At 48.8% G+C, this 14,315-nt stretch overlaps 1 protein-coding gene across 2 annotated transcripts; it reads left to right on the top strand.

The window, feature by feature from the left end:
- LOC101595185 (keratin, type II cytoskeletal 72) lies at positions 1-12,605 on the top strand. Of its 2 annotated transcripts, XM_004649866.2 has the most exons (9): positions 1-459; positions 2,411-2,625; positions 6,247-6,307; positions 6,618-6,713; positions 6,945-7,109; positions 7,962-8,087; positions 10,755-10,975; positions 11,562-11,596; positions 12,412-12,605. In XM_004649866.2, the coding sequence occupies exons 1-9, from the start codon at positions 1-3 to the stop codon at positions 12,603-12,605; spliced, it is 1,572 nt and encodes a 523-aa protein (XP_004649923.2). The 2 variants fall into 2 exon arrangements, with proteins under 2 accessions (XP_004649923.2, XP_004649924.2); XM_004649867.2 differs by lacking the exon at positions 7,962-8,087.
- Positions 12,606-14,315: the final 1,710 nt, after the last annotated feature.

Genomic DNA, 14,315 nt, shown 5'->3' with positions numbered 1-14,315 from the left:
ATGAGTCGCCAGTTGGCCCTGTACCCCGGTGCAGAACGCTTGGGCTTCAGCGGCTGCTCGGCCATCATCTCGGGCCGGTTCAGCCGGGGCCCGGCCTCCTTCCGGGCCGGGGCCAAGGGCGCTTTGGCCTTCAGCAGCAGGAGCCTGTTCTGCGCCGGGGGCGGCCGGCGCCTGGCGCTCAGCGCGGCCTCGGGGCGCAGCGGAGGCTTGGCGCAGGGCCTCGGGGGCGCGGGCGGCGGGCGGCCCGGAGGCTTCGTGGGCACGGTCTTCGGCAGCGCGGGGCTGGGGCCCACGTATCCGTCGGTGTGCCCGCCGGGCGGCATCCCTCAGGTCACCGTCAACAAGAGCCTGCTGGCCCCGCTCAACGTGGAGGTGGACCCCGAGATCCAGAAGGTGCGCGCCCAGGAGCGGGAGCAGATCAAGGCTCTGAACAACAAGTTCGCCTCCTTCATCGACAAGGTGGGTCCTGTGGAGCATCTGTACTGGCGTCTCGGGGTGGCGGGTACCACGGATGAGCTGTGTGCGAATCAGGAACGAGAATCCCTTCCTGCATCTGCTGTCAAGTTGGCACAGTGATGATCTTATCCCAGCGGGTGGTCAGGAGGGCCATGTGGGACTTTCAATTATTTATTTATTTATGAGAAAGAGAGAGGGAGAGAATGGGTGCTCCAGGGCCTCCAGCCACTGCAGATGAACTCCAAACACATGCGCTCCCCTGCGCACCTGGCTTACGTGGGTCCTGGGGAATCCAACCTGGATCCTTTGGCTTTGCGGGCAAGCGCCTTAACCACTGAGCCATCGCTCCAGCCCCCCATGTGGGATTTTCAGTGTGCCTGGCACATTCTCCCAGGAAAGCCTCCTTCCTCCTTGTGGAACAAAACCGTGGGAAGGAAGTGGTGCCCCAGAGGCAGGATACTTGTGGAATGGGTCCTTTGAGGGCGCCCAGTGTCACACAAGGATATGGGGACACAGATCTAGGGCCGGGGAACCTAAGGCCCGTAGGCCAGGGAATATTACAAGGCTTAGCCAATGTGGTAGGAAGTAAAAGGGAACAAGTGGGCAGTCATGCAGGTCAGGCAGGTTTCCAGAGGAGGAGAGAGAAGAGAGCCAGAAAATCAAAGAGCCAGGCGGTGGGGGACACGTGGAGGGGAGGCATGTCAGTGTGGACTAGGCCAGTGTACTCAGAAATGAAGGGAACCGGAACCGGGAACTTGTTTCTGGAGTCAGCAGCAGTGACCCCAGCGAGTGGGGAGGAGAGAAGGGACGGGCTTCTCTCATCACCGCTGGGCTAGCGCGTCTGAGCCATGGGTTTCATCATAACGGACATAAGAACAGCTGCTGGCATTGACGGAGACGTTGTGCCACACCTGGAGCTGCTCTGGTGACTCACTTATCAATGCACAACTTCGGGTTCTGTTAGGATACTGCCTTTCTCAGGCAAGGACCTGAGGCACAGGTGGGTCAGGGAGGAACCCAAGGTGATGGAACGGGTCCATGTGGGCTGTGCCTGGCTGCTGCAGTGGGGGAGAAAAGGGGAGCCTGAGGCTCAGGGGAGAGGCTGAGCATGAGAAACGCAGCCCTCATTCCCGGGACAGGACCCAGCCTCTTCCTCTTAATTTTTTTGGGGGGGGGGGTTGAGGTAGGGTCTCACTGTAGCTCAGGCTGACCTGGAATTCACCATGTAGTCTCCAGGTGGCCTCAAACTCACAGAGATCCTCCTGTGTCTGCCTCCCAAGTGCTGAGATTAAAGCGTGTGCCACCATGCCCAGCTTGCCTCTTCCTCTTTCTAAGTGTGTTGCTCCCCAGGTTTAGAGATAGGTGAGAAGGGAAATGTTGGAGGGCTGGAAATAGGAAGAACCCTGTAAAGATGTAAGAACTTGCTTTGAACAAGAATAAAAGCCGGGGCTGGAGAGATGGCCCAGTGGTTAAGGCGCTTGCCTGCAAAGCCTAACCATTTGGGCTCCATCGCCCACAGTGGCACGAGCGTCTGGAGTTCGTCTGTGGTGGCTGAAGTCTCTGGCTGCATCCATTATTATTCCCTCTCTCCCCCTCTCTCTCTCAATCTCTCTCTCTCTCTCTCTCTCTCTCTCTGTCTCTCTGCCAGCCAAGACCAATTCAGGCTTCATGAAAAAGGGAATGTCCTCCTTACTGAATGCCTGCTTTCCGATCCCAGCATCTCTAGCAAGAGAAGCTGCCCAGTCACATGGCTACTCAGATGGCCAAGGCAGCTGTGACATTGCTCTTGCTTAAGCTGACCTTCTGATTTCTTTTAGACAGTGTCTTATCTTGGGGGTGCAGATGGCATGCCCTGACTGAATCCACCTTCTGCTGCGCCTCACTCCTTCCTGCCCCACTCTCGAGAGAGGCAGTTGAAGGGGGGCTCCGGACCATGACCACCTTTGGGTTCCAGGTGCGCTTCCTGGAGCAGCAGAACCAGGTGCTGGAAACCAAGTGGGAGCTGCTGCAGCAGCTGGACCTGAACAATGGTAGGAACAACCTGGAGCCCGTTTATGAGGGCCACATCAGCAACATGCGGAAGCAGCTGGAAATTCTGTCCGGGGACCGGGTGAGGCTGGACTCGGAGCTGAGGACCATGCGGGAAGTGGTGGAGGACTGCAAGAAGAGGTGAGTGGAAGGCAGAGAAAGTGTCATTGGAGGGTGTGACTGTAGATGAGGTTTCAAGTTCAAACCAGCCTGTTTTGCCTTAGATCCTTTGCCGAGACCATTACTGCTTCCTGTGTCATGGGGGAGACACCTAGACAGATGACATCTACTGGGAATGGTGCTCCACATTGCCTAGGAAACACTTGCTCAATTTTTTTTAACATTGGGAGTGGTGGAACCAGGCAAAGAGAACTGGCTGAAATCAACTGGACAGCCCCCGTGGCTTTGTTCCTACAGAGTGCGGTTTTCCATGGCAGTTCTCAGAAAGTAAAACATCTAACCAATTCCAGAACAACCTTTACAAGTAAAAGTGAATCTTCAAAACTTCTTTTGTGTTGAAGTGTATCTGTGCTATGGAACCCCACTTTTAAAGATTTTTTGTTTATTTATTTGAGAGTGACAGAGAGAGAAAGAGGCAGAGAGAGAGAGACAGACAGACAGAGAGAGAATGGACATACCAGGGTCCTCACCCTCTGCAAATGAACTCCAGACGTGTGCGCCCCCTTATGCATCTGGCTAACATGGGTCCTGGGGAATCGAGCCTCAAACCGGGGTCCTCGGGCTTCACAGGCAAGCACTTAACCATTAAGCCATCTGTCCAGCCCTGGAACCCCATGTTTAAAAAAAATATTGAGAATATTTTTGAATCCGGATGGAGAGTAAGGAGGGGTTGGGGTGGTGGCCCTGTGGTTAGAGGTGCTCCCTCAAGGATGGATAAGGAGTCTAGCCTCAGGCTTTTTGAAAGTTTGCTTCTAGGTGTCAGGTCTCTGGGGACAGGTGACTTCTTCCATAATGCTAGAAGGTGGACATAGTCAGAGTTGAGTTCGTTCTCAAGTTCCACATTCGGTGACCGCCTCTATTCTGAGTCACTTCAAAGCAGAACCTTGGCCCGAGTTCTGCATAGAGAGCCCAGGAGAAGAGGTGATTTTGTGTGTGTGTGTGTGTGTGTGTGTGTGTGTGTGTGTGTGTCTGTGTTTGTTGCTTCCTTTACAACATCTAATAAGGTGTCCGAATTATACATCATTCTTTAGTTAGCATTTTTGGTGCATTTATTGTCCAATTAAATGGGAATGTTTAGAAGTGTATTTTAGGCATCACTGGGTACCTTGAAGTTTTTCTTAGACTATTTACATTATTTTTTTCAAGCATCCTAACAAAAATAGTCTCCACACTTTAAAAAAAATGTTATCTAAAGCTTATTATACACTTTAGTTGCAAGGGAAATAATTTCAAGCATAATGTATATTTTTTTCACATAAATTTATGCTGGCTACATCATTATTTACATGTCTCCAACTGCGTCTTGGTGCCCTGGCTACCATCCTTCACCTGAAAGGTTAATAAACAGTTCTGCTGTAAACATCATGAACTTCATTTTGATCTTTATTCTACTTAAATTCCAATTTTCATGTCACTTCCCTCTTGAAATTTTATTACAGTTCAATGCAGTTTTATATCCTTAAGTCTTTCATTGAACACTCTAGACAGCATTAAATCAGCATGTGATTTGAAGATTTAGAATGTTTAATTATTTTTTTTTTTTTTGAGGTAGGGTCTCACTCTAGCCAAGACTGACCTGGAATTCACTCTGTAGTCTCAGGGTGGCCTTGAACTCATGGCAATCCTCCTACTTCTGCCTCTCAAGTGCTGGGATTAAAGGTGTGTACTGCCATGCCAAGATAGAGTGTAGAAAACACATTTTTTTAATGTTTAAAGGCTTATTCTGGGATGAGTTGCCCAGACAACAAAATGTTTCTCTAATTTTGTTAAATAAGTATTAAACATAAGCTACATAGCATTGGAAATGTATTTCTTCTTTTTTCATTTTTTAAGTTTGTTTTTCATTTATTTGGGGGGGGATGGGCACACCAGGGCCTCCAGCCACTGCAAATGAATTCCAGACACATGTGCCACCAAGTGTGCTTTAACTCCTAAGCCATCTCTCCAGACCTCCAGTGACTTTTAATCTAATTTATTTGAAAGACCTTTGCAGGCAAACACCTTAATTGCTAAGCCATCTGTCCAAGTCTGTATTTTAAATTGTGTGATTCTACATGTTTATATAATTACACACACACACACACACTTTTAACTTCGGGGCTACACATTTAGTTCAACCAAGTTATTTAAAAAATCTGCCATGTAGTTTCATTAGGAAAGCCAGTTTTCATTGTCAAACCAGAGACATAAGAGTTGATTTTTTTCTTCCTTCCTTCCTTCCTTTTTCTTTTCTTTTCTTTTTCTTTTTTTTTTTTGAGACAGGCTCTCACTCTAGTCAAGGCTGACTTGGAACCCACTCTATATAGCCCAGGTCAAACTCACAGGATCTACCTACCTCAGCCTCCAGAATGCTTGAGTTAAGGTATATGCCACCATGCCCAGCTTGAATTGTGTTTTAGAGGAAAAATCAACTTCATTTCTAAATTCAAACAAAGGCATGAATATGTGCATTTGGGGACTGCATAAAAAAAAATAACCCAACAAAGCCAGGTGTGATGGCATGCCTTTAATCCCAGCACTTAGGAGGCAAAAATAGGAGGATTATATGAGTTCGAGGCCACCCTGAGACTACATAGTGAATTCCAGGTCAGTCTGTGCTAGAGTGAAACCCTACCTTGAAAAAAGAAAATCACCCAACAGATAAACTAAGGGTTACATCTTGTACAGTAGATTACTGAGAGCAGTCAAGATTAAAAGATGTGGATTTAATATAATTAACATATTTATGCTATAAAACAAGATAAATCAATATGTACTTTGATAGTTTTTAAACTTTACATTGTCTTGTATTTAAAAATTAAATTGTTTATAAGGTCAGTAGTGCTATAGGCTGCATTGTCTTTCTTTAAATGTGTGTATTGGACTCTGGTGTATGATTTCCTGAGGTAAATAATGAAAAACTATTTGTAACTAATGTTGATTCTGACTAAATATTTTCTATGTATCTTATGAAAGGGAAAGATATAAAGATATAAATGACTAGCATATGCACTTAATTTTATTGAGAGGAGGTCAACATTATTAAATATTTTATAAAATAACATGCGATATAGGCTAGCACAGAAATAAATATTTCATTATATAATGTGATAAGCACTTTAATTTTTTTTTTTTTTTTTTGGCTTTTCAAGGTAGGGTCTCACTTGAGCTCAGGCTGACCTGGAATTCACTATGTAGTCTCAGGGTGGCCTCAAACTCACAGTGATTATCCTACCTCTGCCTCCCGAGTGCTGGGATTAAAGGTGTGCACCACTACACCCAGCTGCAATTATTTTTTGAGCAACGCATAAAATCTAGAATAAATCACATTAACTGTTTTCCCTGTGAGTCACTAGAAAAAAAATGTGATAATCTCAGAAAAACACCCCAGCCACATGTCTGTCTGCTTATTTTGCAGTACTGGGATGGAACCTAGGCCCTCAAGCATGGGAGGCAAACACTGCACCCCTGAGCTGTAGCCCCAGCTGCCAGCCGCGTTTTAAATGATTCACTTTACTAACTGGCGCAGAGCTGATCACTCGCTGCTCGGCGAGAATCTGCAGAGCTGAATGATCCCTGTGGCAATGGTGTTTTCTCTACTAGGTACGAGGTGGAGATTAATAGACGTACGGCTGCTGAGAACGAGTTTGTGGTGCTGAAGAAGGTAAGGGGGAGTAGTGAGAGCTGGCGGAAGCCCAGAGGGCTCCTCCACATCTGGAAAGGGACTCTTTAGGCCACCCAGTTCATCTGGGATTCTAACTTCTGGGCGCTTCCCTGTAAGTCGCTCGCCCGGGATTCATGCTGCTCTTAGAACTCACCATGTTGGCATTCTCTTGCATTGCTGGGGTACCCATTGCTCTCCCCTGAGTTGGTCTGTGCTCAGAGGCTGGGCCATTCTTGAAGCCAGGTGAGGGAAGTGAAGAGCCCCAGGGAGGGCCGGGAGGGGAAGGCAGCGGCCACCATGTGTGTTCCAGGATGTGGACGCTGCCTACATGAACAAAGTTGAGCTCCAGACCAAGGTGGATTCACTGACAGATGAAATCAAATTCTTCAAGAGCCTCTATGAAGGGGTAAGGACCTCCCTGGGCTCCTCCAGCCTGTGATCCAACCTGGACAGTTTGCAGATCAAGGGGTGGGTTGGGAGGCATGAGTTCCGGAAGAGAGGGGAGTGCCAGCCCTTGGGACAGAAGCTCAAGGCAACCATTCTCAATTAGCCACTGGTGCTGAGGCAGTGTTCAAACGTCAAGGAAGGGTCGGAAGGGGCACCCCTTAACCGGCTTCCGTCCGCCACTGTCCCCCAGGAGATCGCTCAGATGCAGTCTCATATCAGTGATACATCCGTTATCCTGTCCATGGATAACACACGGCAGCTGGACCTGGACAGCATCCTCACTGAGGTTCGAGCCCAGTATGAGGAGGTGGCCGTGAAGAGCAAGGCCGAGGCGGAGGACCTGTACCAGGGCAAGGTGAGCTGGGTGCCAGGCACGAAAAACCCCGTGACCGCGGCTATCACGCTTTTACCACGCGCACATATGTGTGTGTGGGCGTAGGGGAGATCCCCTTGGTTCTGGAGTGGACCTCATAAGTCTCTCTGTAGTCTTAGGAGATCAACCACAGTCTTGGCATGTATTAGGGACACATGGGTTTCACTCTCTCTTGCCGTGACCTTTGACAGACGGTTGAGACTTCATCCGCTATCCTTGATAAGACAGTTTCTGTGCATCATCTACACAGCTCAGCTTTTCTTGTTTACAATTTTTGAATAATGAGGTCAGATAATTCAGGCCTTTTTTTTTTTTTTGAGGCAATCCCAACAGACTAACTTTTTCTTTAATGAGAGAGAGAGAAAGAGAGAGAGAGAGAATTGGCATGCCAGGGCCTCCAGCCACTGCAATCATATTCCAGACATGTGCGCCTCCTCGTGCGCATGTGTGACCTTGTGCACTTACGTCACCTTGTGCATCTGGCTTAAGTGGGATCTGGAGAGTCAAACAGGAGGGCTTAGGCTACACAGGCAGGTGCCTTAACCACCAAGCCATCTCTCCAGCCCTCATTTAGACTTTAATATGTCCTCATGCTTGAGAACCCAAAGATCCCACTGAGCTGGGGCAGGGCCGTTTCTCCGAGAGAAAAGGGTGTTTCTCCTCCCTTTTCTGCCTCTTCCTCTCTTCCCTCCCTCCTTTGCTGGGCTTCCTCTGCTTTAATAATGAGAGCACGCGTGCTGAGCACTCCTTCCCACGCGGAACACGCCCCCACCTGCTGGCACGCCTCCTCGTGTGAATTCTTACCTTTCCTGCGCTCCTCTCTCCCAACCTCAGATCCAGGAACTGCAGATCGCAGCAGGCCAGCACGGGGATGACCTCAAACTCACCAAGGCTGAGATCACGGAGCTCAACAGGCTGATCCAGAGGATCCACTCAGAGATAGGGAACGTGAAGAAACAGGTGGGTTCCATGAAGTGACTGAGCAAATGAGGTTGATTCAGCATCAATCTGGAAAAGATAGGATATGAAAACGGGGTCAGACATGGTTCCCTCTTTAGCTATTTATAACTCATGGGGTTTAGGGGGGCAGGGAGGATCATGCAGTAGGCCAGGGAGACACTCACAGGTTTCCCTTGGTGGTTCTCGTTGGAGGAAGGAGATTCTGCTGTGGTTTAGAGTAGAATCTGGAAGAAGCAGTCTGTTGCCCAGGCTCAGCTGAGTCCTACACTGGTGTGACCTTCCCACTGGTGGCACTGTGTGGAGGGCGCGGCTCCCGGCATCTCCTTGTGTGTGAGCATGGGACTGGAGCCAAAGCAGCTCTGGTTCTGAAGCTGATGAAACTATGTTTCCAAAGTTTTTGGAAGTCAGGTGCAAGGATTTGTGGTTCTCAGCTTCCTTGACAGGTCAAATTGCCCCATTTCCTTGCCTTTTTCTCCATTACCCACCTCTGCACCACACACACACACACACACACACACACACACACACACACACACACACACCTCTTCTGTACACTGGGTTCATGATGTCATGATGCTGGGAAGAAGAAAAACCAGCATTGAATAAGAACTTATGACTTTTTGTTTCATCAAGACCAATATAAATGCAGGGTAAACACTTGGTGTTGGACTCATTTTCAGCTTTTTAAATTTTATTTTTAAGAAGGAGAAAGAGAGAGAGAGAGAATTGGCATGTCAGGGCCTCAGCCTCTGTAATTGAACTCCAGATGCTTGCGCCACCTAGCGGGCATGCGTGACCTTGTGGTTGCTTCACTTCTGTGCATCTGGCTTACGTGGGATCTGGAGAGTCAAACGTGGGTTCTTGGGCTTCGCAAGCAAGCACCTTAACTACTGAAAAATCTCTCCATCCCATCTTCAGCTTTTGATTATGGTGTCTCTCTGATACAATGCTGTATGCTTACAGTTGAGCCAGGCTCTTATTGGAAGGTGACCCTTTGAGGGCAGAATGCCACTGTGTTCTGGCATTGTGTGTCAGGGAGCATGTGGGGATCCTTTATGATACTTGGTCCCATCATGACCTGTAAGGGTCCCAGCACAGGGCTTTCCTGCCCTTCTTTTAGTCTCTTCTACCAAAGAAGCAGTCCACTATTTCACTGAAGTTTGATGTCCCCACAATCCACGTTACATTTGAAAGTGTCCCAATCTTACGTCTTTTCAACACACACTGCATTCACAAGACCCAAACTTTTAGCATTCCCCAGTTACCCCGGGAAATCTTGTTCTGTGAAAAGGAGTAGAGGACAGTTTGACTGATTTCAGGTAACAGTTGATTGTTGCTTCCTGAGTGACTGGGACTCTCCAGTTCTGCAGATGAGAGGTGGTTTTCTATGGTCAGGCAACTGGGTCCTGGGCATCTCCTGGAGGCTCTGAACCATTCATCCCAGATACTGTGGGTGTTGGCGGTCTGGGGGCCGCCGAGTAGAGATGGAGGTGACAGGTGGAGAACATTCTAGAAATCCATTTGGAATCAGTAAGCTGGTGCTTTCTTTAGTGTGAAGCAAACTTGACTCACAGGAAGAGGATGCTCCAGAAAGAAAAGCTGAGGCTTGGATTCCACCACACTGCTAGCTGCATGACCAGAGCACACCCAGGCTAGAAGACTCAGGAGCCCTCAGGATTCTCATGAATATAAGCACACAACCCATCTGCAGGGTCCTCGGGCAGGTTACATGTTTATCACATGGAAAGCCTGCTAGTTATGCAGAAGCATGTTAGAAGCCTGTCCTTGCCTCTTAGTATGATGTTTTATGGGATTGGGATGAAGGATGGACTCAAAGTATCACACACACACACACACACACACACACACACACACACACACACTTAAAAGCTAAGATCCAGTGTCAGGCATGGTGGTGTACTCCTTTAATCCCAGTACTCAGGAGGCAGAGGTGGCAGAATTTCTTTGACTTTGAAGCCACCCTGAGACTACATAGTGAATTCTAGGTCAGCCTGGGCTAGAATGGGACCTTACCTCAAAGAAGAAAACAACAACAACAAAAAAGCTAAGATCCATATATGAGAGATTATAAAAAAAATTGTCTTTCTGAGCCCGGGTCACAGAACTTAATATAAACTTTCCAAATCATTTTCCTGAAAATTTCATAATTATATTTTTTTACAGCTGAATAAAATTCACCTCTGTATAAACACCACATTTGCATTACCCATTTGTCAATAGACATCCAGGCTAGTTCCTATACACTATTATTATTTTACTTATTAGCCTCTGTTTTTCCATCACAATTTACAGGCTCTCCCAAGACAGCCTTACACTGTAGAGCAGCTGAAGTCTAGCCACTTGGAGACTTTCATTCAGGGTTATCTTGGTATTTCAGATGATATTTCACACTAGGTGTGACAGGGCCAGGACACACACCCAGGCAACCCATCTTTTAGGTGTCCTTTCCATCTTTTATCCTAGGTGAAGATTTGTATCCAGGGCATGAGCTGAGGTGAATGGTGCCTGGAGTCAGGAGGAAAGATAAACTCACCACTAGTGATGTCCAAAGCTGGACCAACCCATAGGGTCCCAAAGCATCACGTGAGAGGAGGCTGCCTGAGCAGGATCTCGAACACAAAGTGAGGGATTTGTTTGTCCCTTCAGTGCTCCAACCTGGAGACAGCCATTGCCGATGCGGAGCAGCGAGGTGACTGTGCCCTCAAGGATGCTCGAGCCAAGCTGGACCAGCTGGAGGGTGCCCTGCAGCAGGCCAAGGAGGAGCTGGCCCGGATGCTGCGTGACCACCAGGAGCTGATGAACGTCAAGCTGGCCCTGGATGTGGAGATCGCCACCTACCGCAAGCTGCTGGAGGGCGAGGAGAGCCGGTGAGGGCCAGGGGACCCTTTTTCGGGGGCGGGGGGAGTGTTTCTCTCTGCTTTAATAGGAAGGCTAAAGGTAAAACAATTTGATTCTGTTTGGATCCTATGGAAGTAAAACTGTACAGAAAACGGGCTTGCTCAGTGTTAGGGAAGGGATGCGTTAGACAGCAAGAAGGACCAAGATGTAAGTGTCCCTGAGAGATGGCAGAGAGAGGAAGTACAGACAGCCACTAGTGTGCAAGAAAGTGTTCTTGCTTCTCACGGGCAAGGGAGGGGCAAGGTGGCCTCCAAGAGTCATCTGAGTGCAAAGTCACTCTGGCAAAGCCTGGGGCTCAGTGAGAATGTGGGCTTATTCTTCTGAATTGTCTAGAGGGCAATGGAGCCACAATCCTCCCATGTACCAGATGCTCCCAAAGCCTACTGCGACATCCTGAAGCAGTTTCCTTGAGTGCTTCCGCCAAATGGGAAGAAAGACTCGGGTGGGGGTGGGGCATGTTCCGAGAGGAGGGGCTGAGTCCCAGAGTGATTCCCCCCCTGGATAGATGGGGTGATTGTTTAAGGAGGATTTACCTGTTTCTTCCCCCCTGTGCAGGATGTCTGGTGACTACCCGAATTCTGTGAGCATCTGTAAGTACCTACACATCCCAGTTCTGCTCTTGGTCACCTTGCTAGAGGCCTAAGTCGCTCTAATTTCACCAAAGTGAAATGAGAAAGACAGAAAGAGGGCTATGACTTCAGTTAGCAAGGGGAAGCGATGGATAGAAAATAGTAAAACCATGAGACACAGAAGTGCAACCTGCAGAAAGATCCCGTGATACTCCACGGGGAATTCTCCAACAGTCTGCGGAAAGGGTGTTGCCGGACGGCTGCGCTCTTCCTACTGAGGGCAGACGGACAGAAAAGTCCCTGGTGGAAGGAAGAGGGCTGAAGGGGCTTGAAAGGCTGTTGGTGGATACACATAGCTGAAATCATCTCCCCTAGGTCTAATCTCTGGAGGAGGTATTGAAGAGGTACCATGGGCTAAGAGGCAGGGCTATTGCAGAGCCTCTTCTGCATCAGCAGCACAGATACTGCCCTCTGTGAAGCGTTTGTCTTCATCTGGTTCTTTCCATGGGGGAACCTGCCGTCAGAGCCCTGTCTGCTAGGAGCTTAAAGCCTAACGCTGATAGAGAAACACAGACCTCTGGAGAAATGGACTAAGCGCAGGCAAAAGGAAGCCACATGTGATCAGGGCTCACAAAACAAAACAAAACAAAACAAAACAAAACAAAACAAAACAAAACAAAACAAAACAAAACAAACAACAAAAATAAAACATCAAAAACCATGTCTATAGGCTAAAAGAGAGCATGAGCAATGGAAGTTAGATGCGCCATGAGGGGCTCGGACCAGGATGTGGGCTAACTGGGCCTGATGGGGGGGTCTCCTCTCGCCCCTTCCAGCTGTCATTAGCAGCACCAACGCGGGACCAGGAGGGCCTGGCTTCAGCGTGGGCTTTGGAGCCTCAGGCAGTTACAGCTACAGGCCTCTGGCCCTGGAGGTCAAGACCAAAGGCAGCTGTGGCAGTGACCCGCTCAAAGAACCCCATGCCAAAGCTTCGGGCAGCAGCACTGCCACCAAAAAGGCCTCCAGATGACAGGCAGGTGGCGGCTCCGTGAACAGAAGGCTGCAGATCTCATCCCCCTCCTCCCTTTCCCCCCCAGGGGGGCCCTTTCCAAGTCTGCCAAGTGCTTTCGCTATCACCATCCAACCCCCACTTCCTTTGCCTGCTGTCTTCAGTGGAGCAATTCAGGAAGACCACTCATGGGCTCTCTGGGTGACAGTCTTCCTGTCCACTTTGTTTGGATAGTTGCCCCCAACTCAGAGAAGAAGCATGGGCCCAGAATGTTCTTCCATGGCCCCTTTCCCTGTGCCTTCCTGGGTCTTTGCCACCAAGGGGCTCTCTTCATCCTCGGACAGAGATTGTGTCCCATTCTCTCATTCTCCTGCAATAAACCATCAACGTCATTCTGTCTTAGTCTGTTTTTATTTTGCCCCAGCAGAACACTTGAGGCTGGCTCTTACCCTTTGAATCTGTAACGCCTCTCCACAGGCTCATGTTGTGAATGCTCAGCCCCCAGTTTTTAGTATTAATTTGAGGGTTGTGGACCTTATAAGAGGTGGGCCAGGCTGGTGAAAGTAGGTTTCAGGGATGGGTGGGCCTTTGAAGGTTATACCCACCTCTGGCTTCAGTCTGCTCTCTCTGCTTCCTGATCAGCTGCCATTGGAAGATTCTCTGCCACACACTTCTACTGGCGTGAACTTGGTCAGGCCTTTCCCACAATAATGAGCGGTAATCTCCGAACCCATGGGCCATGCTAAACTTTCCCTCCCTGCAATTGCTTCTCTAGGGTATGTTGGCCACAGCGATTCAAAGTAAGCAACACACTAGATCATTTATAGAGAGCAGGGCTTATTTTGGTCTGTGATTCTGGAGGTGTGGAGCATGGTTCTGGTGTCTGTTCATCTTCTGGTGGGGCCCCCACGCTGCACCACGTCACGTGGAGGCAAATAGAAGTGGGAGCATGTGGAGGAGGCGTGTGTGCATGAGTGGGAAGGAGAGAGATGCCAGCTCCCTTTGTAACAGCCTGCTCTTGAGAGAGCTAACCTCGTCTCTCAAGGAAGCCATCTCTTGAGAGATTGGGTAGTGGCCCCATGACTTAGTTCTAACGCTGCCACACTGGGAATCAAATTTGGGCATGAGTTTTGGTGGGGACAACCATATTCAAAACCACAGCTCCATTTGGTGTACACTGTGGGATTTATTTACTTATTTTTAATTTAATAATTTAATTTTTTCCCTATTTTTTATTAGTTATGTACTCAGTGTATACAGTCGTGTTGGTACCATCGTGAGCCTGCTCTCTGGCCTGACCCCTCCACAGGGACCCTCCTCATTGGGGCATGTGGGTCGTGCATTGTGGGGGCCACCATCCATTATGGGGAAGAGGCAATGTCTCTGTGCATAATGACCCAACATGTGGCTCTAACATTTTTTCCATCCCCTTTTCTGCCAATTTCCCTGAGCCATGTTGGGTTCATTTTAGGTCTGCTTCAATGATGAGGTCTTGGGGGCCTCTGTGTCTCTCGATATCTCGTTTGGTAGGAGTTGGGTGTTCTCTGTGTCCATCTCCTTCACCCTTGTACTGGTACCAGGAAAGCAGCATTTGTGCTCATTTTCCCAATTACTCTAAGTTTCAGCTGGGGCCCTGGTGAGGTGTGATGGGCTGGTTCCCCCCTCAGGATCTGCGTCCATCTTTCCTTCCCCGGGGAGGTGTGGTGCGGTTAGGCAGATGCCATCTTGACT

The sequence above is a fragment of the Jaculus jaculus genome, chromosome 6 (genome assembly GCF_020740685.1).
Source record: "Jaculus jaculus isolate mJacJac1 chromosome 6, mJacJac1.mat.Y.cur, whole genome shotgun sequence".
Taxonomy (NCBI): domain Eukaryota; kingdom Metazoa; phylum Chordata; class Mammalia; order Rodentia; family Dipodidae; genus Jaculus; species Jaculus jaculus.
This window is presented reverse-complemented; position numbering and strand designations above follow the sequence as displayed.

What these genes read in the sequence shown, in the direction of transcription:
- LOC101595185 (XM_004649866.2), top strand. Translation starts at nt 1, where the DNA reads ATGAGTCGCCAGTTGGCCCTGTACCCCGGTGCAGAACGCTTGGGCTTC. An exon ending in AGTTTGTGGTGCTGAAGAAG is followed by an intron (nt 6,308 to 6,617) that starts GTAAGGGGGAGT and finishes TGTGTGTTCCAG; the next exon opens with GATGTGGACGCTGCCTACAT. An exon ending in CCCGAATTCTGTGAGCATCT is followed by an intron (nt 11,597 to 12,411) that starts GTAAGTACCTAC and finishes CGCCCCTTCCAG; the next exon opens with CTGTCATTAGCAGCACCAAC.